Source organism: Rhamphochromis sp. 'chilingali' (genome assembly GCF_963969265.1).
Source record: "Rhamphochromis sp. 'chilingali' genome assembly, chromosome: 9".
Taxonomy (NCBI): Eukaryota; Metazoa; Chordata; class Actinopteri; order Cichliformes; family Cichlidae; genus Rhamphochromis; species Rhamphochromis sp. 'chilingali'.
The window spans coordinates 1,308,110-1,336,098 of NC_137936.1; the positions used below are offsets into that span (position 1 = coordinate 1,308,110).

Below are 27,989 nucleotides of genomic sequence, written 5' to 3' on the forward strand. Positions count from 1 at the left end.
AGATGACGTCAAAGACCTGCTGGGGACATCGGGCTGTAGCAGATCAAAGATGTAGGCTGGTGCCAGTCCGTGCACAGCTCTGTAGGTCAAGACCAGGATCTTAAAATCGACTCTAAATTTAACAGGAAGCCAGTGTAACTGAGATAACAACGGTGTCACATGTGAGTACTTGCAGGATTTTGTCAAAAGCCTCACTGCAGCGTTTTGCACAACCTGCAGACGATCCAGAGAACCTTTGCTTAGACACATAAACAGCGAATTACAATAATCCAAGCGTGACGAAATAAATGCACGTATAGCAATCTCCAGTTCAGAGCGAGATAAAACCGGGCTTAGCTTAGCCACGTTTCTTAAATGATGAAAACAAGACCGAACCAGAGATTTCACATGCCAAGTTGTCCAAAGTATTTGCTCGTCCACCTAAATAGTTCTCAACTCTTTTGGGAAGGCTTTCTGCAAGGTTTAGGAGTTTGTTAACAAGAATTTTTGACCAGTCTTCCAGAAGTGCATTTGTGAGATGTTGCATGAGAAGGCCTGGCTCACAGCCTCTGCTCGAATTCATCCTAAAGGTATTCTGTCAAGTTTAAGTCACAACTCTGTGCAGGCCAGTCAAGTTCTTCCACACCAAATTAACTCCTCCATTTATACACCTTGTTTTGTGCACTGGTGCACAGTCATATTGGAAGAAGGGGCAATCCCCAAACTGTTCCCACAAAGTTGGGAGCATGAAGTTGTCAAAAATGTTTTGATATGCTAAAGCGTTAGGAGTTCCTTCCACTGGAACTGGGGCGGTGAGCACAACCACTGAAAAATGACCATCTACACTTGACACAGTGCAGTGAGACAAGTACCGTTCTCCTAGCAACTGCTAACCCCAGACTGATCCTTTGGATTTCCAGAAAGAGAAGCACGATTAATCATGAACACAACACCGCTGCTCTAGTTTCCAGTGGTGGTGTGCTTTGCAACTCTTCACACTGTGCTTTGTGATGTAAGGCTTGAATACAGCTGGTTGGCCATGGACTCAAATCCCATGAAGCTCTCTACACACTGTTTGTCTGCTAATTTGAAAGCTACATGAAATTTGGAGGTCTGTAGTGACTGACTCTGCAGAAAGTTAACGACCTGCCTCAGCATCCACTGATCTTACTCTGTGATATTAAGTTGCCTGCCACTCTATGGCTGAATTGCTGACATTCCCCATCCCTTCCACTTTGTTATAAAGCCTAACGGCAGACAGCGGAATATTTATCAGCAAGGAAATTTTCACAGCTTCCTTTGTAGCAAAGATGATATATCATATCTCCGAGCTCCTGAAAGTGACTTTTTTACAAATGTTTGTCTGCAGCCTGCATGTCTAGGTGTTTGATGTTATACACCTGTGGCCATGAGAGTGATTGGAACTCCTGAATTACATTATTTGGACGGGTGGGTGAATACTTTTGGCAGTTTATTCATTTTGAGTACACTGCCCCCTCGATTTTCTACTTGTTCCTGTTCGGGCTGTCTGCCAAGGTATATATGTCAAGGCATATATTTTGGCTCCTTGCTTCAGAGGTCAATACAGTGGATCTTCTGTCTCCATCTAAGCTTAGTCTTAGGTTACTGTTTTGTCTCACCAACTGCATGTCAATTTTTACCACATAAATCTTCTGTTACCTTCATCTTTTCCTTCTAGTTGGCAGCTCCATATTCAACAATCTTTCCCTAATATATCCACTGTTCCTTCTGCGAGCGAGACGTGACAAGGGAAAAGGTTAATCGTGAATTGTATGTGAGGTTGGAAGGTCCAACATCTCTTTATTATTGAACAGTGCCTGTTCAAAGGAATTAAGAAATGAAGGACTCCAGACATCCCAAGAGGTTGATTCTGTTCATCTGGACGTAGAGTTTTCAGTGGGAGAAACGCATCGTCACTCATCCAGTGACTTCTTCAGTCTCAGCTGACTGCAGGTTTCCCCAGTCTTACAAACAATATATTTGAACAACTGAAACCAGCCCACTGAATGAACTTTTTTTTTGTCACTGAATGATTGATTTATTTTGAACATGACTAAAATAACAACAAAATACACTTTAAACAACAGTGAGACAAAGAAAGGGTTGGTACAAACAGACTTAAAGGTAAACTCATTTGATCCTACCTCAATATACAACATACATGTATAATTACATACAATTCTATAAGTCTACAAACAGATGTCACGCATAAAAATCCTAATGATGAAGCTAAATATTGGGTTTAATTGTGCCTGTCTGTAGAACAAATGAAATGTTTTGAATAAAAAAGGGTCCACGCATATCTCAAATCAGGCACCAAAGTATGTATCTCATTTACAGTGACAGAGTTTTCCCTTCCTTCCTCTCCCCCTCCTTTTACATAAAGTATAATTACCATTATATAAGCAATCATATATCTGTGTCTATACATACATATACCTAAATAAGTATATACAAAGGAGGGGGAGAAAAAAAAACAACGGAAAACAAACAAAACAAACAAAAAGTGCCATTACTGGGTCTGGGGGAGCTGTTTTTTAAAAACATCAGACAAAGTTTTAAATATTTTAGACCAGCAGGTGGCGATATTAGGACATGTCCAAAACATGTGACAACGAGGCAGAATTCTGGCCACATCGATCACAGCTTGAGTCCGCCCCTGGAAACATCCTTGAAACCTTCGATTTATACAGATGGAGCCTATGCAGGACCTTAAATTGTACTAGTCCGTGCCTGCAGCAGACAGAAGTGGAGTGAACCAGTTCTTGTGCCTTAGTCCATTGATCTTTAGTGATGATGTTAGCCAGTTCTTCACTCCAAGCATTTCTTAAGTGGTCCAGTGTAGTTGTACTGTCTATTTGCAAAAGTTGGTTGTAGATCCTGGAAATAGCTCCTTTCTTTAGTAGGTTCATCAGGAACAGATCATCTGAAACTAGCTTTTGTGGTTCATTGGGAAAGGATGGAAACGTTTCTATGTTGGCCTTTCTTAGTGTTCTCTTTCATTCAGCTGTATGCAATCTCAGCACCTGCTCGCCATGAGGTAGAATATTTTTTTCTTCCCTCATTGCTTCAAACCTACAGCTGAACCCATCCAACACATCAGGGAAGGAAACGTCCTACACTTATGGTATTATTTTATAGTCTTTTAAGCCTAAATCTACTGCGATTTGCACACCTGAATGCTACAGACTAGCAAACTGCCAAAACATGTATTTTACTGAGGTGGTTGATAATCAGTTGATCAGGTGCATTTGATTAGCACCTGGCTGCTACCTACCCTCTTAACTCCTGTGGTGAACAGCGAGGGTGTACTTAATTTTTCACATATTTTTTTATGATACATAAAGCCTTAGAATTGAAAGAGGATGTAGTTTCTACCATGACTTTTTCACCAAAATTCCAGTAGATGTAAGTCTCAACTCCAATCACACTTTTTACAGCTTTAACCACTATTTACACTATTTACTTTTTTTATGGTAGCAGTGCTCAGTGACAAAAAAAAGCTTTATTTACTTTTTTTTTTAAATGGATGCATTACAGTTTTTTACAGTCGCTAACAAGCGCCTACCCATACTTCAGATACTTTTTCTAAACTCTTAACACAGACCCACACCTACAAAACACAATTGGCCAAATGGATAATATCCTTCCCAAAAATACACTTTGTTAAATATATACTAACTCCTCATTTCAAAATTAGAACACATCTTTCTCTGCACACACTAACTGTACAAAAACACTATAAATCTGACTCAAAATGAAATTAGTCTGTCAAAGAATAACACTTGTTTTCACTTCACAAGGTACATGCAGTCAATCAAAGTACACCAGGTTTCAAAATACTGGCTATTATTGACATTACAAAAACTGCATAGACTTTTATGTTTCAGTTTCACAGGTATTTGCATGCGAAACATGCAATCCACCATATTGACACCAGAAATGTCTTGGTTGGTAACTGTATGTCCACATGTACAGTAATGTTCACATTCAAAAGCATTCCAGTAAAAAGCAAACAAGTTTTTGTTCCTTTACTGTTTACCACAGGAGGTACAGTAGAAACACGGTATGATAGGACAGAGAAAGTTTTACAGTATTGCTTACAGTGAACAAAATATCCATGAAACACACAAGAGCATTCTGAACAAAAAAACAACAGCAAAAAGCCAAGATAAAAAGGGGGGGAGGGGGGCTAAAAAAAGGCAAAAAAGTTGCATCTAATCTCTGCGATCTTCAGGGTTAGGCCACATGTTTTCATCAACATCACATCTGATGTCAGCCAAGTCGATGCACCTGGGATAAAACCGCCTGGTATGTCGGATCCACCCTTGGCAATCGTCAACTGTGATGTCCCTGGAGCCAGCATCCATGGCTTCAAGGAGGGACATCTGGTCATGTGGCTGATGGTCATAAACCTTCCACCGCCATGCAGAAAAGAACTCCTCTATGGGGTTGAGGAAAGGTGAATAGGGTGGAAGGAAGAGACTCACCAGTCTTGGGTGGACTTCAAACCATGTTGTTATTGCTTGCGAGTGATGGAAAGCCACATTGTCCCAGGTAATTACAAAGGTCCTCATGTTTTCACCCTCCTGACCCTGCTCTGGAACCAGGCGCTGGTGGAGATCATTGAGAAAGGCAAGCAAGCGCTCTGTATTATAGGGTCCAACCTGACATTTGTGAAGGAGTAATCCTGCATTTGCAATTGCTGCACACATGGTAATGTTTGCCCCTCTCTGTCCTGGCACATCAACTGTGGCCCTTTTTCCAATTACATTCCGTCCACGTCGACGCCTTTTGGCCAGATTGAATCCTGCCTCATCGATGTATATGAATTCATGAGGGGCCTGGTTGGCCTCCAATTCCATAACTCTCTGAAACAAAGTTTATGTAAGTCATGTTATACTGTATACCATACTGTACTGTAACCTAGTATTGTGTAGGTTACCTACTTGCAAAGTGCAAAGCTTATAGAACTGGACATTGGATTGAATATACACTGTACCTGGACATATTGTCGTCGTAGCTCCTTGACCCTCTCACTGTTCCTCTCAAAGGGAACAGTGTAGAGCTGCTTCATCCGCACTCTATGTTTGGACAATGTCCGCGAAATGGTTGTGAGGCTGATTCTATCGATATTGTCGAATATCTCATGGTCCGCCACAATTCTGGTTTGTATTTCACGCAGTTTTATTGCATTATTTGCAGTAACCATTTCCACAATGGCAAGCTCCTGATCATTACTGAGGAGCTTTCCTCTTCCCCCAGAGGGTGGAAGACGTTGCATTCTTTAGAAAGACAGACAATTCAACATATGCATTACTGTATGACCATATTGACATGTCAAGTGAGAATAGGAACAATCCATGTAAAATGCAATACTTACCTGTTGGTTTGTTGAAAGGTGCGTATAATGGAGGCAACCGTTGACCGCCTCAAATTGGGCTGCACTCTTTCACCAGCCTCTCTTAGTGAAAGACCATGGTTGATTACATGGTCAATGATAGTGGCACGGATTTCATCACTGACTACTGTTCTTGCAGCCCTTGGAATGCCACCACCACGCATTCTTACACCTCTACCTTGCCCTCTCCTTGGGCCTGCTCTTCTCTCTGGGCCCCTTGCTCTTACTCCTCCTCGACCAGACATTACAGTGTTTGTCTTTTTTTTGTTTCCAAAAACATCACTCCTCAAGGTCTTGCCTTATGAACCCCACTGAGTCTAAGCCAGAATGGAAGAAGGTGTGGTTGGCCCAATTTACCCAACATAAATCAGCTGTGTGTCAATTATTCAATTGTTTGTTTGTTTACAGCTGAGATATATTTTTGATATTGATATTGTTTTTGTACTGATATCATTGCAGGGGCAGAGGTTTTTATACTGTATCTACGGTTTGGAATATTGTTTTTGCTATTGTGGGATGTTGTGTGTTAACATTCGTAGATACTACAAGAACAGTCCATAGTTTTGTTGGGAGGTATAACTTGTCTGTTAAGAAAATGTAAGCATTGTGGAAATGTGTTCACTGACTGCATATTGGGTGAACACGACATGAAATGTGTGAATGGTATGGCCACAACAGACCGATCCTGTGCTAATTGTGTTTAGAGTTTTGCAAATGTGACAACTGTTTGGACAAACGCTTGTTAGCGACTGTAAAAAACTGTAATATTCACTGATATTCAATTTCATGTGGATTCTTTTGTTTCGATGAGTGGATTTGAACAATCATCCAGCCGCTGTGGACCCTGGCACTGGAACGTAGGAAGGAGCGCTGAAGAGAAATATAAACGTATAGCCTGTATACTTATAGAAAATACAATTTTAATCCTTTCAACTTTTTGTTGTATGACAAAGAGACACACATTTGTATACAATTTTTGTATGTTTCAAACTAATGAAATGGCAGTCCAATCCACATACATTAGTAACTGGTGATTGCTCATTTTTATTCAACAGGTCACAAAGTCTGCATGTTTCTGATGTTCAGTTAGATCAAGTTAAAAACATAAAAGTAATATTAAGGCTACCTGGAGTGTATTAAATAGGATAATAAAAAATCAACATAATATATGTTCTCCAACACGTATTGTAACAAGAGGTAATGTAGTGATTGAGAATACAGAGAGCATAGTTAATGAATTTAATGATTACTTTGTTAATGTAGGTCCCAACTTGGCAAAAGAGATTTCTGTACCAGGAGGAAATGATGAAGTAGATTCTACTTCTTGTGAATGTAGCTCAATGTTTCTTGGTGGAGTCTGTGAGAGTGACATTGTAGAAGTGGTGAGTAAAAAATCCACAGATTGTGATGACCTTGACATGTCGTTAATTAAAGAAGTTCTTCATAGTGTCCTTCAGCCGTTAACATATATTTGTAACAAATCATTTCAAACTGGAATTTTTCCAGATAAAATGAAAATTGCCAAAGTGATCCCACTATATAAAACTGGTGATAAACAGATTGTGTCAAACTATAGACCGGTATCTTTACTGCCTCAGTTTTCAAAGATTCTTGAAAAACTATTTGCAAACAAACTAGATTCTTTTATTGATAAATATGATTTATTGAATGATCATCAGTATGGGTTCAGAAGAAATCGCTCAACATCTCTAGCTGTGATGGAATTTATTGAAAATATTGCAACGGCTGTGGATAAAAAACAGTTTGGAATAGGTGTGTTCATTGATTTACGTAAAGCCTTTGATACGATAGATCATTCTTTACTTTTACGGAAGTGTGAAAGGTATGGTTTAAGAGGTGTTGTACAATTGTGGTTAAATAGTTACTTGAATAATAGGTTCCAATGTGTGAGTATTAATAACATGAAATCTAAACTTAGAAAAGTAACTTGTGGAGTTCTGCAAGGATCTGTTTTGGGACCTAAGTTATTTTTACTTTAAATAAATGATATTTGTACAGCCAGTGATACTTTAAAATATGTGATGTTTGCTGATGATACAAACTTAGTTTGCTCAGGAAAAGACATAAAGAAATTACTGAAAACAGTGGAAACAGAACTCATGAAGTTAAATAGATGGTTTGTGTCACGGTTTGCCGGGGGCAAGCCGTGTGGAGTTGTAGAAAAGGACCCAAAAGGCGGCAGCTCTGGTGCATGTGAATATTTATTTACCACGGTGGGTACAAAACAGCACTGGTGGAAAAACAAGAAACCGGAAACCTAAACTGGGTAAGCTAATAACACAAACCAGAAACGAGGATGCAGGGAGGTCCGGGGAAATACATACGGAGAGACGCAGGGAGACCGAGGGGAAACAACACAGACGAACCAGCAATTACTATGACAGAAGACACAACTTAAATACACTCAGAGAACACAGGGAGATTACATACAGGTGGGAACACAGCTGGGAGTGATTAACATGACGAGACTAGGGAGGCAACTGAAAACACTCACATAAGACACAGACCTTCACAATAAAACAGGAACTTACACAAGAAAAGACACAAACTAAGAAACGCGGACTAGATACAGGAACACACGGGCAGAACAGAGTAAACACTAACCAGAGAAAGAACAGAACCACAATCACGAAGAGAAAACACAAAACGCTGGGTCAAAAGGACCCAGGATCATGACAGTACCCCCCCGTCAAGGGCTGGCCCCAGACAGCCCAACACAAGAACACCAAAGCAAAAAAAAAGAAAAGAAAAGAAAAAAAAAAAAAGAAAACCGCCCAAAGCAGAAAACAACCTGACCAGGGCGGGCGGCGGGGGACTCAGGAAGGAGGGCTCGAGGCAAAACAAAAACAGGAGCACCAGAAGGCCAAAAGACAAAAAAACAAAGAAACAAAACACGAGGCCAAAGACCAAAAGAAAAGAAGCACACCAAAGCACAGGAACACAGAGACCAAAACCAAAAGAAAAAGACCAATAAAACAAAACACACCATAGCCCAAGGAAAATGGAGACCAAAACAGAAAGGTCCAGGGGGCTGGCCAGGGGGCCGACAGCACAGGAGTCCAAGACAAAAGCGTTCAGGGGGCCGACCGTGCGGACGGCAACGGCGTGGATACAGTTCGGGAGGCCGGCCGTGCGGATGGCAACGGCGGCGACGTGGATACAGTTCGGGAGGCCGGCCGTGCGGACGGCAACGGTGGCGACGACAGCGCTGGTCCGGGGGCCGGCCGTGCGGAAGGCAACGGCGGCCACTCAGGCGATGGCGGTCCGGGGGCCGGCCGTGCGGAAGGCAGCGGCGGCCACTCAGGCGAAGAGGGTCCGGGGGCCGGCCGTGCGGAAGGCAGTGGTGGCCACTCAGGCGAAGGAGACGACGGAGCAGTTCAGGGGGCCGACCGCACGGAAGGCAGCGGCGGCGACGAAGGAGACGATAGAGCAGTTCAGGGGGCCGACCGCGCAGAAGGCAGCGGCGGCGCTCCAGCGTCAAGCGTACTGGCCGAGGCCCAGTGGGCACAGGACCAGACGAGGCAGGCGATGACGGGGCCGGACCAGGCGGGGCTGCAGAGGCCGAGGCCGGACCAGGCGGGGCTGCAGAGGCTGGACCAGGCGAAGCACAGGCCGGAGCCGGACCAGGCGAAGCACAGGCCGGAGCCGGACCAGGCGTGGCTGGACCAGACGAGGACGAAGACTCGGATGAAGCCGGACCAGGCGAAGCACAGGCGGAGGCTGGACCAGACGAGGCTGAAGGCTCGGAGGCTGGGCCAGGCGAGGCGGAAGACTCGGAGGCTGGGCCAGGCGAGGATGATGATGAAGCTGCAGCCGGCGGCTGGACGGGCTCCTCGGGGCCCCCAGCTGATGAGGCAGGAAGCTGGACGGGCTCCTCGGGCCCTCCAGTTGACGAGGCAGGAAGCAAGGGCCGGAGTGGTCCCTCGGACCCTCCAGCGGAGACATGAGACGAAAACTGGAGCGGTCCCTCGGACCCTCCAGCGGAGACATGAGACGAAGGCCGGAGCGGTCCCTCGGACCCTCCAGCGGAGACAGGAGACGAAGGCCAGAGCGGTCCCTCGGACCCTCCAGTGGAGACTAGAGACAAAGGCCGGAGCGGTCCCTCGGACCCTCCAGCGGAGACTAGAGACGAAGGCCGGAGCGGTCCCTCGGACCCTCCAGCAGAAGTCATCACTAAGCCAGCAGTCATGGAGTCCTCTGGCAAACACGAAGGCAACTGGCAATGCACTGAGCACGGGCTCTGCACAGGCAATGCTGACATGGCGCAGTTCTCAGGTAGCTGCTTAGACTTCAGGGGTCCAGAATCAGCCGGGGACTGAGACCTAGCCTCTGAGGAAGCCCTGGAGCGGCAAACTGTGCCAATGGCGGCTGAACCATGAAAAGCACCTTGAGGTGAAATTAGACTTTCTCCCTGCATGGAGTGAATGAGTGAAACCGGTGATACTGGAGCCAGAGCTACGGGTAGCGGGGGCACTGGAGCTACAGGGGCCTGTGCTACAGGCGGCGCTGGAGCTACTGGGGCCTGCGCTACAGGCGGCGCTGGAGCTACTGGGGCCTGCGCTACAGGCGGCGCTGGAGCTACTGGGGCCTGAGCTACGGGTTGCGCTGGAGCTACGGGGGCCTGAACTGGAAGTGGCACTGGGGGCTTTGGAAACTGAACTGAGGGTGGCTGCGGGGGAGCTAACTGAGCTGGGAGTAGCTGCGGGGGAGCTAACTGAGCAGGTGATATGCTGTTCACAATATCATATGCTGCACAGAACATCGCCCCTGAATGAACAGTCATACAGTCCGAAAATGAAAAAGAGTCCTCACTCACCACAGCCGGCGATTTAGAAGCCCGAATGTCCGGCTGTGGGGTGGCGCGCTTGCGGCGCGATCGGCGTTTCCTCCCCGCAGACGGCTCCGACGGGCCGGGCAAGATCATATCCGGCGAGTCGGGCAGCGAGGCAGGAGTGGCTGAGAAAAGGTGCGGTGTGAGCCGGAGAAAAGCCTGCATGGTCGGAGGAAGCGACTGCAGAAGCCATGGCAGGCCAGAAAAGAGCCGTTGCAGCCGACCTTCCACGGCGCGGCGAAGCTCGTACGGAGGATTCTCCAGCCACAGCCCGAGGAGGATCTCCACATTGTAGCCGATGTCATCCTGGAGCTCCTCGGACGGATTGACTGCCGCTGGGTCCATGGTGGCTGGTTCGTACTGTCACGGTTTGCCAGGGGCAAGCCGTGTGGAGTTGTAGAAAAGGACCCAAAAGGCGGCAGCTCTGGTGCATGTGAATATTTATTTACCACGGTGGGTACAAAACAGCACTGGTGGAAAAACAAGAAACCGGAAACCTAAACTGGGTAAGCTAATAACACAAACCAGAAACGAGGATGCAGGGAGGTCCGGGGAAATACATACGGAGAGACGCAGGGAGACCGAGGGGAAACAACACAGACGAACCAGCAATTACTATGACAGAAGACACAACTTAAATACACTCAGAGAACACAGGGAGATTACATACAGGTGGGAACACAGCTGGGAGTGATTAACATGACGAGACTAAGGAGGCAACTGAAAACACTCACATAAGACACAGACCTTCACAATAAAACAGGAACTTACACAAGAAAAGACACAAACTAAGAAACGCGGACTAGATACAGGAACACACGGGCAGAACAGAGTAAACACTAACCAGAGAAAGAACAGAACCACAATCACGAAGAGAAAACACAAAACGCTGGGTCAAAAGGACCCAGGATCATGACAGTTTGTATTTAATAAACTATCATTTAATGAAAGTAAAACAAAATTTATGTTATTTGGAGGTAGTAAAAGTAATATTAAAGTAAAATTGAATTTAAATAATGTTGAAATTGAAAGAGTATATGAGACAAAATTTTTAGGAGTAATTATTGATGATAAACTTTGTTGGAAGCCCCACATAGAACATGTGAAACGGAAATTATCCAAGTCGATTTCTATTCTTTATAAAACAAGAGATTTTTTGAATAAGAACTGCCTTTATTTATTGTATACTTCCCTTTGTTTGCCTTATATGACCTACTGTGCAGAAATTTGGGGGAACACATACAAAACATATTTGGATTCAATATTTAAATTGCAAAAAAGAGCGATTAGAATAATAAATAAAGTTGGATATGGGGAGTCCACCAACCAGTTTTTTGTAGGATCGTCTATGTTAAAATGGACATTATATATTCTAAAACTTTAGAAATGATATATCGAGTGATGAAAAAGAATGTTCCAATTTGTATTTTAAGGATGTTTCAACTAAGAGATGGAAAATATGATTTGAGGGGGTCTTATAAGTTTGAAATGCCTAAAGTGAGAACCAATGTTAAGTATAGATGTGTGTCAGTTTTGGGAGTGAAATTATGGAATGGACTTAATGATGAACTGAAGATGTGTTTTTCTTTGTCATTCTTCAAGAAGATTTTAAAAATTAGTATTATACAAGGTTATAGAAATTTGGTTTGTTAAAAATTTTTTGTGTTGATTTAATTTCTTGATTTATCATTGATTTCTTTTCAAACTGTTATACAACTTATTTATCAATGCTATTTATTTTCTTAAGGATTTGATTATTTCTATGGGGGTAAGGGATAGGATAAGTATAAGCCATAAGGCTTCAGCCTATTCCTTTTTCGGTTACTGTTTGAGTACTTTTATGTAAAATTATAATCTGTTGTTGTTGACTGAAATAAAAATTTCAATTCAATTAAAAAAAAATTCAAAAGTTAGATTTCTTTTGGTTGACTTGGTTGGTTGATATACAGCATAATTCAGCAAAGATTTTGAGGATTTAATATACATATAATCAAATTAAGTCAAATAAAACAATAATATTTTTTATTATAGTTCACATTGCAGATGTTTATGTTGAACTTTATGTTCATGGCGGTGCTGCCTTTATTGAATTACTGACATCATTGGTTCAGGTTTCTAGAGCTGCTTCCTCAGATCTGAAGCTTCTGCTGCCATTTCTTCCTCTGATCTCCACTTGGATGGTATGTCCTTATCCTCTTGATCGTGGTTTTGTAACTACAAAGACAATGAAGATGTGATATGTAATAATATATTGCCAGAACAAATTTGGATTGTTTTCTGTATTAACTAGTCCATGAAAATGCATTGAGATATCAGCTGTTATTGGGTTTAAAAAATGTTTACAGAGTGCAGATTTTCTTCTTCAAAACTGTACATGAGACCACTCTTTAAGTTCAGTATGGAGACCCAGTGATCAGCTTTTGCTTGCACAAACTCATCATAATGAATTTGTTCCTCGACTTGTTTGTACTTGTCACTGTATATTCTTTTATTGTTTATAGAAAAAAAGCGAGAGCATATGTAAGAAGATTCAAAATATCAATTAAATAGTTCCACTTAGCACATCAGGTCAACACAGTGATTTATACGTAAAACCTAAACAGCTGGTGGAGCTTGCACTTCATAACTTGCTTGTCTTGTGAATTGTGAACTGCAAAGTGGTCACTTCCTGTCTGAAAAATATGACATGGTTATTTAAAAGAATCTAGTTTTCTACTGTACTCATAGAGATAGGCTATTCACACTCATGTAATAATCTGTCTCCTGGTATCTCTACCACACTCTTGAGACTGCTTGGAGACACAGGCTATGCCCACATGTACAAGAGAATTGGATTGGAGTTTTGGATCACTGAAAACTGAGAAATTCCTCCAAGAACATCAGCTCGGTTTAATGTTGACTTTGGTGAGTGCCCGGTGTTTGATAACTTGTGTAAAGCGATCACTCAGCAAACTAATGTTAAAAAACCTCAATGTGAGCCCAAAGTATCACTGACCCAGCTGGGTGAGGCAAGTTCCGCTGAAGGCTGGAAAATAGGGGGCAGCGCTTACTCAGAGCTAGGTGAGGCCCCAGAGGCTGTTAAAATCTGCTGCTATTATGGCTCAGGTGCAGCATTTTTGTGGGGTTCAAAGTCCTCTTTATAGCTATACTTTGGCAAAACTTCCAATTTTTGCATCTGACTCAGCAAGAGCAGTCTGCATTGCATGCATTTCAGTTCTAGTGTCTATAGCAGCTTCTATTTGTTTGTCAAAGGAGCTTGCAAAGAAAAGCGTTTGGACTTCTTTAAGTTGCTTGAAGACGTTTCACCTCTCATCCGAGAAGCTTCTTCAGTTCTAAGGTCAAATGGTGGATAGTCCCAGATATAAACCTAGTGGGAGTTTCCCCCCACAGAGGGACAAAAGGACCCCCTGATGATCCTCTAATCGCCTGAGCCAAGGTGTGAAACTGGGTGTGGGTCCCAATCAGCCAGAGTTTCGGGTGTGTTCATTGTGAAACCTGGCCCCACCTTATCATGCGAATTCCTGAGGTCAGATGGCCCAGGATGTGAGTGGGCGTTAAGGCGTCTGGGAAGGGATCTCAAAACTGGATTATAGATGGCAGAGAGTTGGTGTCGTAAACCCCCGCCTCTGTTCAAAGATGGTCACTCACAGTGGACATAGATGGCTTCTTTCACTCCTCTTTCAAACCATCTGTCCTCTCTGTCCAAAATGTGAACATTGGCATCCTCGAAAGAGTGTCCTTTATCCTTAAGATGCAGATGGACTGCTGAGTCTTGTCCTGTGGAGGTGGCTCTTCTGTGTTGTGCCATGCGCTTGTGAAGTGGCTGTTTGGTCTCTCCAATGTAGAGGTCTGGGCATTCCTCGCTGCACTGTACAGCATACACCACATTGTTAAGTCTGTGTTTTGGAGTTTTGTCTTTCGGGTGAACCAGTTTCTGTCTGAGCGTGTTGCTGGGTCTGAAATGCACCGGGATGTCATGCTTGGAGAAAACTCTCCTGAGTTTTTCTGATACACCGTCTACATAGGGGATGACAATGTTGTTGCGTCTGTCCTTCTTATCCTCCCTCGCTGGTGTCTGGTCTTCCTTTCTTTGCTGACTTTAAGAACGCCCATTTAGGATAGCCGCACGTTTTGAGTGCTTCCTTTACATGTGTGTGTTCCTTCTTTTTCCCTTCAGGCTTAGAGGGAACATGTTCTGCCCGGTGGTGTAGGGTCCTAATTACTCCAGGTTTGTGTTCCAAAGGGTGATGGGAGTCAAACAGGAGGTACTGTTCCGTGTGTGTGGGCTTCCGGTAAACTTCAATGTTGAATTTGCCGTTCTCTTCAATGTGCACAGCGCAGTCCAGGAAAGGCAAACAGTTGTCCTTTGTGTCTTCCCTCGTGAACTTGATGTTTTTATCCACAGCGTTAATGTGCGCAGTGAAGGATTCCTTCCTTGAGATCCCTTCCCAGACGCCTTAACGCCCACTCACATCCTGGGCCATCTGACCTCAGGAATTCGCATGATAAGGTGGGGCCAGGTTTCACAATGAACTCACCCGAAACTCTGGCTGATTGGGACCCACGCCCAGTTTCACACCTTGGCTCAGGCGATTAGAGGATCATCAGGGGGTCCTTTTGTCCCTCTGTGGGGCGTCACTCCCACTAGGTTTATATCTGGGACTCTCCACCATTTGACCTTAGAACTGAAGAAGCTTCTCCGATGAGAGGTGAAACGTCTTCAAGCAACTTAAAGAAGTCCAGACGCTTTTCTTTGCAAGCTCCTTTGACTACGATGACCTGGATGACTGAGAACCTTCACAGACATGGCTCTATTTGTTTGTGTTCAACATCAGATTTCCTTTTAGCCTCCAAATTTGCCAACATTTTTAAGAATGAAGAGAGACAAAGAGGTCAAAAAAGGGGTTGGCTCCACACACATACGTGCATCTCCTGTCTTTTTTCCTTTTCTTTTTTTTTCTTGGTACATGTTCAAATTGCACCTTATAGAAATGCAATAATAAACACACACATGATAAAAAATAAATAACAACAATTACCTTACAAACACATAAATTAATTATACTAAATGAGCACCCCACCTTACAGTGCCAAAAAATATAAATCATTTGCATGTTACTATTAAATATTACTCAAACGAATGAGCCATGAAATCTGACCAATCTAACCAAGTATCAACCCATTACATTCATCATGCAAAATATTGGACATGAAATTAAGACAAATCTGTCTATGCATTTACGCTCCTACAAACATCTTCAGACTATGTCTCATTTGCTGGATGTGATATGGAAAATACAAATGGGACTGCTCTTACAATAAACCTTATGATCACATGCAAATTAAAAACAAACCTATTTCCATTTTGCTGCTGGGACTCCACTGTGGAGATGCACGTCTCATTTCTCCCCTTAGGCAGTACCCAGATCATATTTTTTTACAAAAGCCATGCAAGTCTTGGTACCCTCAACTATTTCTTAACATTTTTCACATAGCTTACCAAAGTATAAGCCCACACTGACTCAGATGTTTTTGTGTCCTGTACACAGTGACTGACAGTGAAAAAAATCCTTTTTTTATTTAAAATGAAATCTAAAATAATTTTTAAATGGACTAATAGGGATGGCCCAAAGTTGTCCATCTTACCTCATCGTAGATGCTGTCATTGTGCTTGAAATCCCCAGCCTTCCTGGGCAGCACGTGGACGTGGACATGCTGTAAACATACAAACAAGGTTTAGATATTGTGGTTGATCTGGAGAAAATCTTACTTTTTCCTGGGAGCACTATGACAGAGTTTCACAGTATGCTGGAGAAGCCATCAGAATGTTACTGGCATGGCACAAATCACCGGAGGGAAGGGTGCATTTCACCAAGCAGGGATTTTTTATTTTTATGTTTTTAAGAATTGACCTGACTTTATTCTAGGACCCAGGAGCAACAGATAGCTAACAGTTTTTGCTAATATACAATTGTACTATATACCTATACTACTGAGTATATCACTTTACAGTAGGTAACTAGTAATTATGCATTTTATCTACAATTTACAAAGAAATAAAAAGACAAATTCAGACCACTCCAATATAAAACTATGTTTTAGCAGCAGTGTTCTGGGTCCTTTGAAATTCAGAACCATTGCTTTTACATATCTTTATTTCTTGGTTTTGAGTAATTTTGCCATATTAATCTACACTGATGTCATAATCTGTAGTAAATGTTTTTACTTCATTAATTAAACTATTATTTTGTTTGTTGGCTGTGTTTACTTTAGAAGTAGAATTTCCCCAATTACGGGATAAATACATTTGCCTTTAAAATACAGAAGGTGTGTGTCTCTGAAATCCAAACTAAAAGCTCGTTCCACAGGGTCTGAAAGCTGAAGGCTCTGCATCCTAGAAATGCTACCCCACAAATAAATCAAACAAAGCCTAAGAATAAAGTGATAAGGATAATGTGGTACTATGAGATCTTTAAGATAAGATTGGGCCTCATAATTCAAGACCTTGTGTAACCCAGTGTTAAAAACAGGATTAAAAGTATAAATATTCATACTCTCACAATGGGAATAAATATTGATAAAAACAAAGTTAATTATAATAAATACTGATAAAAAGCATGTAAACATAAGTTTAATATGTACATATGTATATGTAATGTATAAATGGTGTGGGGGCAGGACTTAGTCCTGTAGAGTGTGTTTGTCAGATCCACTGAGCGACCAATCATTGGCCGGTCTGACCCTCCCCCAGACTGTGCGCTGCTCAGACACCTGTGTGTGCCTTCGTGTGCCAGTCAGATACGCCAGAGACACAGACGGTGAAAGATCAGTTTACCCGTGTGGCGAAGAAGCTAGCTGGATAGAGAAAGTCCTTTTTTCGGCGAGAATAATAAGAGTGATACTGTATTCCAGAGGCCGTGAGCCAACGTGAGCACCGTGAAGCCCCGTGTAGCATTTGTTGCTTCGCATGGTAAGTCCCAGGCAGTACACGTGCGCTAGCATAGCATGCTACCTGCCGCTAGCTCTGATGCTAACTTCCGTTAGCCATTTTGCAATGAAAGTGCCTCTTCTGAGGCTAAAGCAATTAGCACTGAGTCTGCTGCACTTTATACGAGATGTTCTTTAAAGGTTTATGTCACATTACTGTGGTATTGATGTATAATGCATGGTTTTGTGCGATGTTGTTATGTTAGCACATGTTCCCTTTTCTCATGGTGCTAATTATAGTTCTGCACAATTAAGTATTAGCAATGTGAAATTAAGTGCCTTCACCTGCACTTTACTTAGCTGAAACTTGATAAGTCTCAAGCCAATGTGTATTTTTAATGCACTGCTGAGCTATTTTGTATTATTTTAAATGTGTGTTTCCTATGCACTTTTCCCTTTGAAATGAGAATAATTTGTTGTACAACATAGAATATTTTGAAAGAAATTTAGAAGCACTACAAGCAACCAGTAGTAATAATAAGTTACAGGCATGATAGCTTAAATGTTGAACTACTGTGTTCTGGCCTGGTCCCCAGGTCAGGTTTTTTCCCTTTGCTTATTTGGATTGGATTGGTTTTGAGGACCTGAGAAGAATCGAGGATCCCTTTTCCAGTACTGGATGGCGAGCCCAGCCCAAAGAGCCAGATGAACTGGTAGATTGTAACCCGACTGGTTACACACACACTGAGTGACTATTGAACATTGAAAGACTGAAATTGACTTTAAAAAAGACACAAAGACAATCTATCCTTAGGTCGACCATTTGTGGGGTTTATTTTATTTTATTTTGTCTTCAAGAAGAGCGCTCTACTTTTGTTAAATGTGCACAACTTTAATAATTGCTAATAAATGCAATTGTGTTTTCTACACCTACTGTGTACAAGTCCTCTGTTGTCATACACCCTTGGCTCCTACGAATCTAGAACCTGTCTGATCTGGTCCATATTTCCCTTCTGTCCTCGTACTGTGGTTAAAGGTAACTATACTGCCGTACTACATACAAAGAAGGCAAGAAGTAGCACTAACAGGTCTAGTATTGCACCACCATTGTTACACTTGTGTGTCAGGTAAAGGATTTTAAAGTCAGTTCTGGATTTATCAGGGGGGCAATGAAGAGAAGCCAGTGTGGGAGAAATATGATTTTTCTTTCTTGTCCTCTTTCAAGTATACAAATGAATAAAATCCTTTTCCAGCATCACTCAGACAGGATATTTCTAATTTTAGAAATGCAGTGCAAATAGCAGAAAGCCTCCATATTTGTTTAATATGCACACAGAACATATTGTGGTTAACAATGAGTCCAACAGTGCACTTGAGGCCAAAGTAATATCATCTAGACTAAGATTTTACGTGCAGAGTACAAGAACCTTTTTGTCAATTAGGAGAAAGTAGTGGTACGTAATGATATGTCTCTAAGCTGGTTATGAATCATTTCTTCTATAATGATTAATATTGTATTTGTGAAGAAGGTCATTACTAGTTAAGGGTAACGGACGCTTGGCTCAAACAGAGCTCTTACTTTTTGTCAGCCTGGCCACAGTGCTGAAGAAAAACCTGGGGCTTTTCTCTGTCAGTGACGTTTCACAGAATAAAACAAGTAAAACTTTTTCCAAACCAAAGAAAGATCTTTTAAATAAATGCAAAGCTATTTTCTCTCAAGCTTAAGACTTTTCTGGTTCGTCATGACTTTATACCAGGGTATGCCGGGGCATAAACCTCCAAAATTTCCTGCTTCCTTCGCATGCAGTGAGCATGTAACACTATTAACGAGATAATCGACCTCTGTGGGAGTCGAGTCCAGGTATCTTCTCTGCACAAAGAAGAGAAGAGCTTCTTTCAGTTTTGTTCCAACACATTCAGAAAGATATTTAGTGTACTGAAATTGTTTTTTCGTTGTTTTCCTTTCCAGTGCTGTGCAATCCATTGTAAAACTAAATGCCATTAAGAAATGGTGAGAAAAAAGATCATTTAAAAGTTTTTCCTGACAATGTTCTCATGGTGGGTGTGTGGAGACTGGAAAGAGGACCCACATGCAGGACTTGCAGGCTGATTGAGGAAGTTTTATTATCGAGACTGGATGAACTGAACATGGATGATGAAATGAACTGAATGACTGATCTAGACTGAGAACACACAGGCGGAATTAATGATGCGCAGAGGGACTGACCTGAAAAATAGGATCATGGCCAAGCTAGAAAACTGGATCCCCCGTAGCCGGTTACCAAGATTACGTGAAGTACCCTCAGAAGGTCTGCTAGATGATGTTAATGCAGCACTACGGACGATACCTACAACCACGATTACCGACACTAACAAGCTGATCTACAATACAGCAGCAGTGATCAGTGAGATGCTTGGCTACAAGTTGAACAGCCACAAGGGGCAGTACCCTCCATGGAGAAGGAGGCTAGAGAGCAAGATCAAAGTAGCACAGAGGGAGGTTAGCCAACTAACGGAGTTGCAGAAAGGTGCGGCAAAGAAGGTGCATAAGAAATACAGCAAACTATCCACACCTGAGGCCTTGGAAACTGCCAAGCAAAGACTCACAGCCTTGGCCAGCCGCTTGAGGAGGTACACCAGAGAGATAGAAGGCAGGAGAATAAACCAGCTGTTCTCCACAGAACCAGCAAAGGTGTACTCTCAGTGGCAAGGGAACAATAAGAGAACAGCACCACCAAGGCTGGAGACGGAGCAATACTGGAAGAGCATATGGGAGAAGGACGCAACCCATAACAGCAATGCTCAGTGGCTAGTGGATCTGAGGGCAGACCATAGCAACCTCCCTGAACAGGGTCCAGTAACCATCACAGTGGCAGATATCCAAGAAAGGGTCTCCAGTATGAAGAGTTGGACAGCACCAGGGCCCGACATGGTTCACGCCTACTGGCTGAAGAAGCTGACTGCACTCCACGAGCGTCTGGCAGCACAAATGAATCAGCTGCTAGTTGACCAGAGACACCCGGAATGGCTAACCGAAGGCCGGACAGTCCTGATCATCAAGGACCCCCAGAAGGGACCGGTCCCATCCAACTACCGACTAATAACCTGCCTCAGTACTACATGGAAGCTCCTATCAGGCATCATATCGGCTAAGATGAACAGGCACATGGGTCAATACATGAGTGGGGCACAGAAAGGGATTGGCAAGAATACCAGAGGCGCAAAACACCAGCTACTGGTAGACAGAACAGTCAGCCGAGACTGAAAGACCAGACTGACCAATCTGTGCACTGCCTGGATTGATTACAAGAAGGCCTATGACTCAATGCCCCACAGCTGGATACTGGAATGCTTAGAATTGTACAAGATCAATGGGACCCTAAGAGCCTTCATCAGGAACTCAATGGGGATGTGGTGTACAACACTAGAGGCCAACTCCAAGCCCATAGCACAAGTCACCATCAAGTGCGGGATCTACCAAGGAGATGCTCTGTCCCCACTGCTGTTCTGCATAGGCCTGAACCCCCTCAGTGAGATAATTGACAAGACTGGCTATGGATACCGACTACGGAACGGAGCAGTTGTCAGCCACCTCCTGTACATGGATGGCATCAAGCTGTATGCCAAGAGTGAACGAGACATCGATTCACTGATCTACACTACCAGGCAATACAGCAATGACATTGGAATGTCGTTCGGACTGGAGAAGTGTAGTCAAATGGTAACAAAGAGAGGGAAGGTAGTCAGAACTGAGGGGATTGAACTACCAGAAGGCAACATTGCAGACATAGAGGACAGTTACAAGTACCTGGGGATCCCGCAGGCGAATGGGAACCATGAAGAGGCCGCTAGAAAAGCTGCAACCACCAAGTACCTGCAGAGGGTCAGGCAAGTCCCGAGGAGTCAGCTGAACGGTAAGAACAAGATCCGGGCTATCAACACCTACGCCCTGCCCGTGATCAGGTACCCTGCTGGGGTAATAGGCTGGCCAAAGGAGGAGATAGGAGCCACTGACATAAAGACAAGAAAGCTCCTTACCATGCATGGAGGGTTTCACCCCAAGTCCAGCACCCTGAGGCTGTACGCTGAGCGGAAGGAAGGGGGCCGGGGACTGGTGAGTGTCAGCACCACAGTCCAGGATGAGACAACGAACATCCAAGAATACATTGGGAAGATGGCCCCAACTGACCGAGTGCTCAGTGAATACCTCAGGCAGCAGAATCCCAAGAAAGTGGAGGAAGGCGAGGAACCATCATGGAAGGACAGGCCCCTGCACGGTATGTACCACCGGCAGATAGAGGAGGTGGCTAATATCCAGAAATCCTACCAATGGCTGGACAAAGCTGGACTGAAAGACAGCACAGAGGCACTAATCATGGCAGCACAAGAAAAAGCTCTGAGTACAAGATCCATAGAGGCTGGGGTCTATCACATGAGGCAAGACCCCAGGTGCAGGCTGTGTAAAGATGCCCCAGAGACAATCCAGCACATAACAGCAGGGTGCAAGATGCTAGCAGGCAAGGCATACATGGAACGCCATAACCAAGTGGCTGGCATAGTGTACAGAAACATCTGTGCCGAGTATAACCTGGAAGTCCTGTGGTAAAAATGGGAGATGCCCCCAAGGGTGGTGGAGAATGACCGAGCTAAGATCCTGTGGGACTTCCAGATACAGACGGACAAAATGGTGGTGGCTAACCAACCGGACATAGAGGTGGTAGACAAACAGAAGAAGACGGCCTTAGTGATCGATGTAGCGGTTCCCAATGTCAGCAATATCAGGAAGAAGGAACACGAGAAGCTGGAGAAATACCAAGGGCTCAGAGGAGAGCTCGAGAGGATGTGGAGGGTGAAGGTAACAGTGGTCCCCGTGGTAATCGGAGCACTAGGTGCGGTGACTCCCAAGCTAGGCGAGTGGCTCCAGCAGATCCTGGGAACAACATCGGAGATCTCTGTCCAGAAGAGCGCAGTCCTGGGAACAGCTAAGATACTGCGCAGGACCCTCAAGCTCCCAGTTTACCCTACTACTCTCGATACCAATGCTGCCCCTTCAAAAGCGAGTGCCTTTACCGACATGACAAAAGTCGACACAGCGCGTCCTTTCTGCATTTTGGAGAAGATGACTTTGAGGATGAAGATGATGGAGTGGATCTAATTAGTTTATTCAAGGATTTAGTTTCTTGAAGGATAAACCGCCCGCAGGGGCGTGCCGGGTGCTTATATATATATATATATATATATATATATATATATATATATATATATATATATATAAAAACACCCAGCACGCCCCTGTGGGCGGTCAATCCTTCAAGCTCGGGTCCTCTACCAGAGGCCTGGGAGCTTGAGGGTCCTGCGCAGTATCTTAGCTGTTCCCAGGACTGTGCTCTTCTGGACAGAGATCTCCGATGTTGTTCCCGGGATCTGCTGGAGCCACTCGCCTAGCTTGGGAGTCACCGCACCTAGTGCTCAGATTACCACGGGGACCACCGTCACCTTCACCCTCCACATCCTCTTGAGCTCTTCTCTGAGCCCTTGGTATTTCTCCAGCTACTCGTGTTCCTTCTTCCTGATGTTGCTGTCATTGGGAACCGCTACATCGATCACTACGGCCGTCTTCTTCTGTTTGTTTACCACCACTATGTCCGGTTGGTTAGCCACCACCATTTTGTCCGTTTGTATCTGGAAGTCCCACAGGATCTTAGCTCGGTCATTCTCAAGGGGGCGTATCACATTTTGACCACAGGACTTCCAAGCCATTATTAGATTATTCTGTTATTATATGTTACCTTATATATGTAATCAAAGTAGTTGAATTAGAATACTGCTGTAGATCACATTATACCCTTTAATATAGAGTGTGTGAGCTGTATGTAGTGTAGTTCTCATTATACTTTTGAGTTAACAGAACATATTCACATATTAGTTCATTAGATAAATGTGCATCACTCTGTATCCTTGATCTGCTGGGAATGTGTTACACTGTTTTCTTGACATGCTTAATTGTTGAATCATGAAGAGAAGGTTGTAAGCAGGAGACTCTGTGTCTAAAGACAGGGGAGATAGATAGACCACATTCCACACCCCCACCTTACAGAAAGCAGAGAAACAACTGCCGAGGTCATAACTTAGGCGCTGTAACAGAGAAAAAAATGTGATGTTTTGGCTTTTACGACTAGCTGGGGGCCACTAGAGACTATAAAAAGCTGAGCAACCCGTCACCATTTTGAGACATGTGCCTGACCCTGTGGTAGCATCTCTCCCGTCCGGACGTTGTAATGCTCTGACTGTTGAATTGTATGGAAATAAATGATTGTTGATTGAGCATTGATACACCGAGTATTGTCCTTCCTTCAGCCCAAAGATTCAAAGAATTGGGAGATTTCAACACCATACATATCACAGATACTTCTGTAAACTATGCCAGGCACTTGGTTATGGTGTGCCATGTATGCCCTGCCTGCTGGTATCTCACATGCTGCCGTTATGTGCTAGACTGTCTGAGTCTGGCCTGTACCTGGGGTCTTACCTAGCATGCCAGACCCAAGCCTCTATCATACTTGCAACTTGTTCCTGTGATGTGTTTCTAGCTTGTTCCTCTGTGCTGTCTTCCAGTCCAGCTTGGTCAAGCCATTGGTAGTGTGATGGCCAAACCCATGGCCACACTCTAAAGTCAGTAACTCTTGTATTTTCATTTCTTCATTTGAACATAGTAATACACTTTAGTTTTCAATAACTTTATTGATTGGTTTGGATACATTTGTTCTATTGTTAAGCGCGCACATTTAGTTTACTTATGTGTTCATACCACTTCATTTTTTTCACTTTGATTTTTGACTAACCTTTGTCTTTTTATTTCTTACCTGCCGTCATCCATGGGAGTTGCTGGACAAAAGATGGTAGCCAAGGTTTGAAACCACTAAATGCAAAGAGGGATAATTGGACCACACCACCACTTCCTACTGAAGGGGAGAATGTTTTTAAATTAAAGAAAACACACAAAGTATTTCTATTTAATTAAATATTTGAGTTTAGGGTTTAGTGGTTTTGATTTTCTTCTTTAGTGTTTAGTTTATTAACAAACTAGATTGTACTGCATTGTGTTGTGATTTATGATTGTGTTTGTTTGTTGCCCCTCATGTGTCACAATGGTCTGATCAGCTATTATATATACCCCTGTGCGTCATGTTTAGGTCAATTATGTTTGTTTGGGCAGTCATTTGGTTTGTTAAGTTTGCAGTCTTTGCCTGAGTTCAGTTTTGTTTCTTTGACCTCTTTCATGAGCTCAACATTTATTACTTTTGTAAATCTAATTTTTGGGGGTTAAATAAATGAAAACCATATTTTTCTAATAATTCCTGGGACTCCTGTTTTTCAACTCAGTCCATCACAGGTAGGATTTTTCAATATCAGCCACTTTTTCTGTCTACTGGTGGTTCATGCCATGTAGGGGCCTGTTGTTCCATGATTGTTCCTCTTCTTGATCCCCTTGTTTCTTGGGTTTCTCGCTGCCTCACGTATTTACTGAGCAATTAAATTAAATTTTATTTATATATCACAAAGCAAGGTGTTTAAAGCACTCTTCTGGGAGATCTCAGATATCACTCCTGGGATCTGCAGGAGCCACCTGCCCAGTTTAGAGGTCACTGCCCAAAGTGCTAGCATCTTGCACCCTGCTGTTATGTGCTTGATTGTCTCAGGGCCATCTTTACACACTCTGCACCTGGGCTCTTGCCTGGTGTGGTAGACCCTAATGATTTGTGATACCACTGATTTCCTTTCCGATCCAATATTGAATTTTATTTCATAATGCAATATGTAATTGTAATATTATTATAATATAGCTTCATAATGATTACAGGACATCACACTACTTGTTCTTATTGCTTAAAAATGCAGAAAAATCATATAGAAATAAATAAAACCTGAAGTTGTGCTATTTGAACACGTTGCCTGCCTGCAGCACTAAAGGACTCCGTGAGAGACGTCTGTCTCGCCCTAGCAGCACCTGTCCCTCTCCTCCTCTTCAGTTCGGCTCAACATAAGCTCGTCATATTCTGTGATATGATTTACTCTGAGGTGTTTGACGAGGTTAGTGGTGTTGCTACAACACCTCACTTTCTTGCCACATGTATCGCAAACCGCGTCTTGGCTGTTTGTGGAAGTAAAATATGCCCACACATGACTCTGTTTACACTCAGCCATTGTGAGTGCGCACGCCAGGGGCTGCCACACATTTATACAGCCGTATTTCGCATATGACTATGAACGGCATAAGAGGAAGTGGTTCCTTCCAATTTAGACAATCCGAATGATATAGTTTCTTTCCACTGTGTTCCTGTTAATGAAAAACTACAAATTTACCCCAAAGTACTAAAATATTGATATTTTAATATGAGAAGCGATTCTAGAACTTAAACTACTGGTATCAGAAGAATCGATATTTCTATATCAATCCGCACACCACTAGTATACCCATCTATGAACCTTGTGAGGTTGTTCCTGTGCCCTTCACACTTGGCTGCAAACCATTCCAGTGTGAGCTTGAGGCCATCACCTGATGAACCCAACAGAACAACATCATCCGGGAAAAGCAGAGATGAGATTCTGAGACCCACTAAGTGAATGCCTTCCGTCACTTGGCTACGCCTAGAAATTATGTCAATAAAAATTCTGAACAGAATCGGTGACAAATGGCAGCCCTGGCAGAGCCTATCACCCACTGGGAATGAGTCTTATTTATTACCGGCTATGCGACCCAACGGTTGTATAAAGATCAAATGTTTCCTTCTTGCCTCATACAGCATACAAGCACATCATCTAAACCTTTTACTCATTTGTTGCCAAAAACTTCTCCACTTATGATGTGCATTTCAAACTGTAATATGAGCAACACATATGCTGGATCTCATACACTGATATTTTATTTATTATTCATAAGGTTCAAATGCATCATACATTTTTTAATATAGTAAAAAATAGCACAACAGTACAGTGGATTATTTTACAAGAGGATGATTCTCTCCCCTCCTTTAACCTGTGAACTTTCCCAAAGGCTCCCAAGCAAGTGACATGAATTATTTCATGTAGCCTTCAACCAAACTAAAAATTACACCTTTTAGAAAAGATAACTGAATAATTCGCCATCTCCAGGAGTTTAGCTCTACAAGTTAATTATGATGATTATTTAATAGTGCATAACTATTGCAGAGGGTTCATGACATATTTCAAGGTCATAAATTATTAAGTTCTCACCTTCACAGTTTGTCCGGCTTCAGGGCCATCCTGGTGGGAAAAGAAAGGGGTAATTAGTCCAGAGATGAGAATTTAGATATACTTGCATTAATATTTTAAAGAAAGAATTTAATTTAAGATGAGGTAATAACATCTCACCTCCCCTAAAACAACCCCCTTGGTTTGTGTCAAAGCCGTCTTTATCCTGAGATATTTGTCTTCATAGGCAACTTTTTGGCTATATTTATTCAATGGGATTTAGTTTTTTAAATGTTCCATATTTAGACTAAAGTGCATACAACCAACGTTAATTGATGGGTTTTAACAAAGATATAGCAGTATCTGTTTAAGAATTACAGCCAACTCAAAATCTCCACTTCAAACCATTACTCAAAACCTTTTGGAACAGATGGATTTGCAGAACAGTCATTAACACTCGATCCAACAGCTATAATGTAAAAATACAGCAGGTAAATTCTCCATTTATCTTGTAGAGATTGTCAAATTATGTTAAATGTGATTTTTTTATCTAATTGCATTTATGTATTTTGTATGTGATTTTTCCACTGAGCTTACCTGCAGTGGAAAAATTGCCCTGGCAATAGTCAGTTGGGTCACTCAGATTTCCCATGCTAGGAAATATTATTAAAACCTATTTTGTGGCTCTAGTCAGAGTGTGAGTGTGGTTTGTTACAGATGCAGCAGTACAAGACACAGTATGTTTGTTGTCCCTTTACTGTCCGCTGCAGCATAATACTCGCTGGAGGTGAGTGACTATTTTTTGCGCCTCGATTCTCTTCCAAAATGAAGGAAAGTGAAATAAATACTGAGTTACCAGTTTATGGGCCCACGCATGAAAAGACCAATCCTCTCACATGTACTATTGCTAAATCGCCACCTTTTTTTCTTTACTTTTGGTCCCTTGCGCAAAAAGATCTAAGAAAAGACCTTTTTTCAGATTAACATTTGATATGTTTTCAAGGCTATATTGTGAACAAATATGGTTGATCTGATCATTGAATCTGACTTTTCGTTTTTACATGTTACACAACTTTTCAACTTTCTCAGATTTGGGTTTGTAGAAAAAAAGATACAGTCAGTATCTACACAATTATGTGACCACACTGATCATTATTTCCCATCACCTTACAGTAAAAAAATGAGCTACATAGTTTTTTCCCCCCTCTCTCTCTCCTAAATGTGCTTCAAGACCATCTCCATTGTGCCAGGGCCGAAACACTCACCACCAACATACCTGAACAACTGTCACCCTGTTGAACTCGTGCCCATAGTTATGAAATTTTTTGAGCAACTGCTCATGGCAAAGCTCAAGAGATGCTTGCTCCCCTCGGATCTTCAGCTCTCTTGGGTGCCGTGGACGGCTGGGGTCTCCTGGGTCTTACCCAGTCTACCTCTGGCTCTCGGGAGGGTGGCATTACTGCATTATTATCCTATTTTTTTATCACCCTATTTTTATTATTACCCTACTTTTCAAGTACCGTCATGGTTCTGGGTCATATCACCCAGCATTTTGAATTTATGGTGTTTTCATGTCTGCGTCCTGTTTTGATGCCT

At 42.9% G+C, this 27,989-nt stretch overlaps 2 protein-coding genes across 2 annotated transcripts in view; both read right to left on the reverse strand.

Annotated features, from left to right (window-relative positions):
* Window positions 1–3,565: 3,565 nt before the first annotated feature.
* Window positions 3,566–6,130, reverse strand: LOC308402259 (uncharacterized protein). The gene is made up of 3 exons (XM_080890950.1): window positions 5,384–6,130; window positions 5,003–5,285; window positions 3,566–4,871 (listed from the first exon to the last, which is right to left on the reverse strand). The coding sequence occupies exons 1-3, from the start codon at window positions 5,644–5,646 to the stop codon at window positions 4,218–4,220; spliced, it is 1,200 nt and encodes a 399-aa protein (XP_080747076.1). The 5' UTR covers window positions 5,647–6,130; the 3' UTR covers window positions 3,566–4,217.
* A 6,123-nt stretch (window positions 6,131–12,253) lies between these two features.
* fhit (fragile histidine triad diadenosine triphosphatase) overlaps window positions 12,254–27,989 on the reverse strand; it is a 186,466-nt gene continuing 170,730 nt past the window's right edge. The window contains exons 6-8 of the mRNA XM_080890954.1: window positions 26,436–26,465; window positions 15,900–15,968; window positions 12,254–12,467 (exon numbers count right to left, since the gene is read on the reverse strand). Coding sequence (XP_080747080.1) covers window positions 12,369–12,467; window positions 15,900–15,968; window positions 26,436–26,465 — 198 coding nt within the window. The 3' untranslated portion in view covers window positions 12,254–12,368. The remainder of the gene's footprint in view (window positions 12,468–15,899; window positions 15,969–26,435; window positions 26,466–27,989) is intronic.

Bases quoted from the DNA above. Each gene is read 5' to 3' on its own strand.
- LOC308402259 (XM_080890950.1), bottom strand. From the start codon at position 5,646: ATGTCTGGTCGAGGAGGAGTAAGAGCAAGGGGCCCAGAGAGAAGAGCA. The intron at 5,286-5,383 runs GTAAGTATTGCA...GTCTTTCTAAAG, and splicing joins ACCTTTCAACAAACCAACAG to AATGCAACGTCTTCCACCCT. The intron at 4,872-5,002 runs GTACAGTGTATA...ACTTTGTTTCAG, and splicing joins TACGACGACAATATGTCCAG to AGAGTTATGGAATTGGAGGC.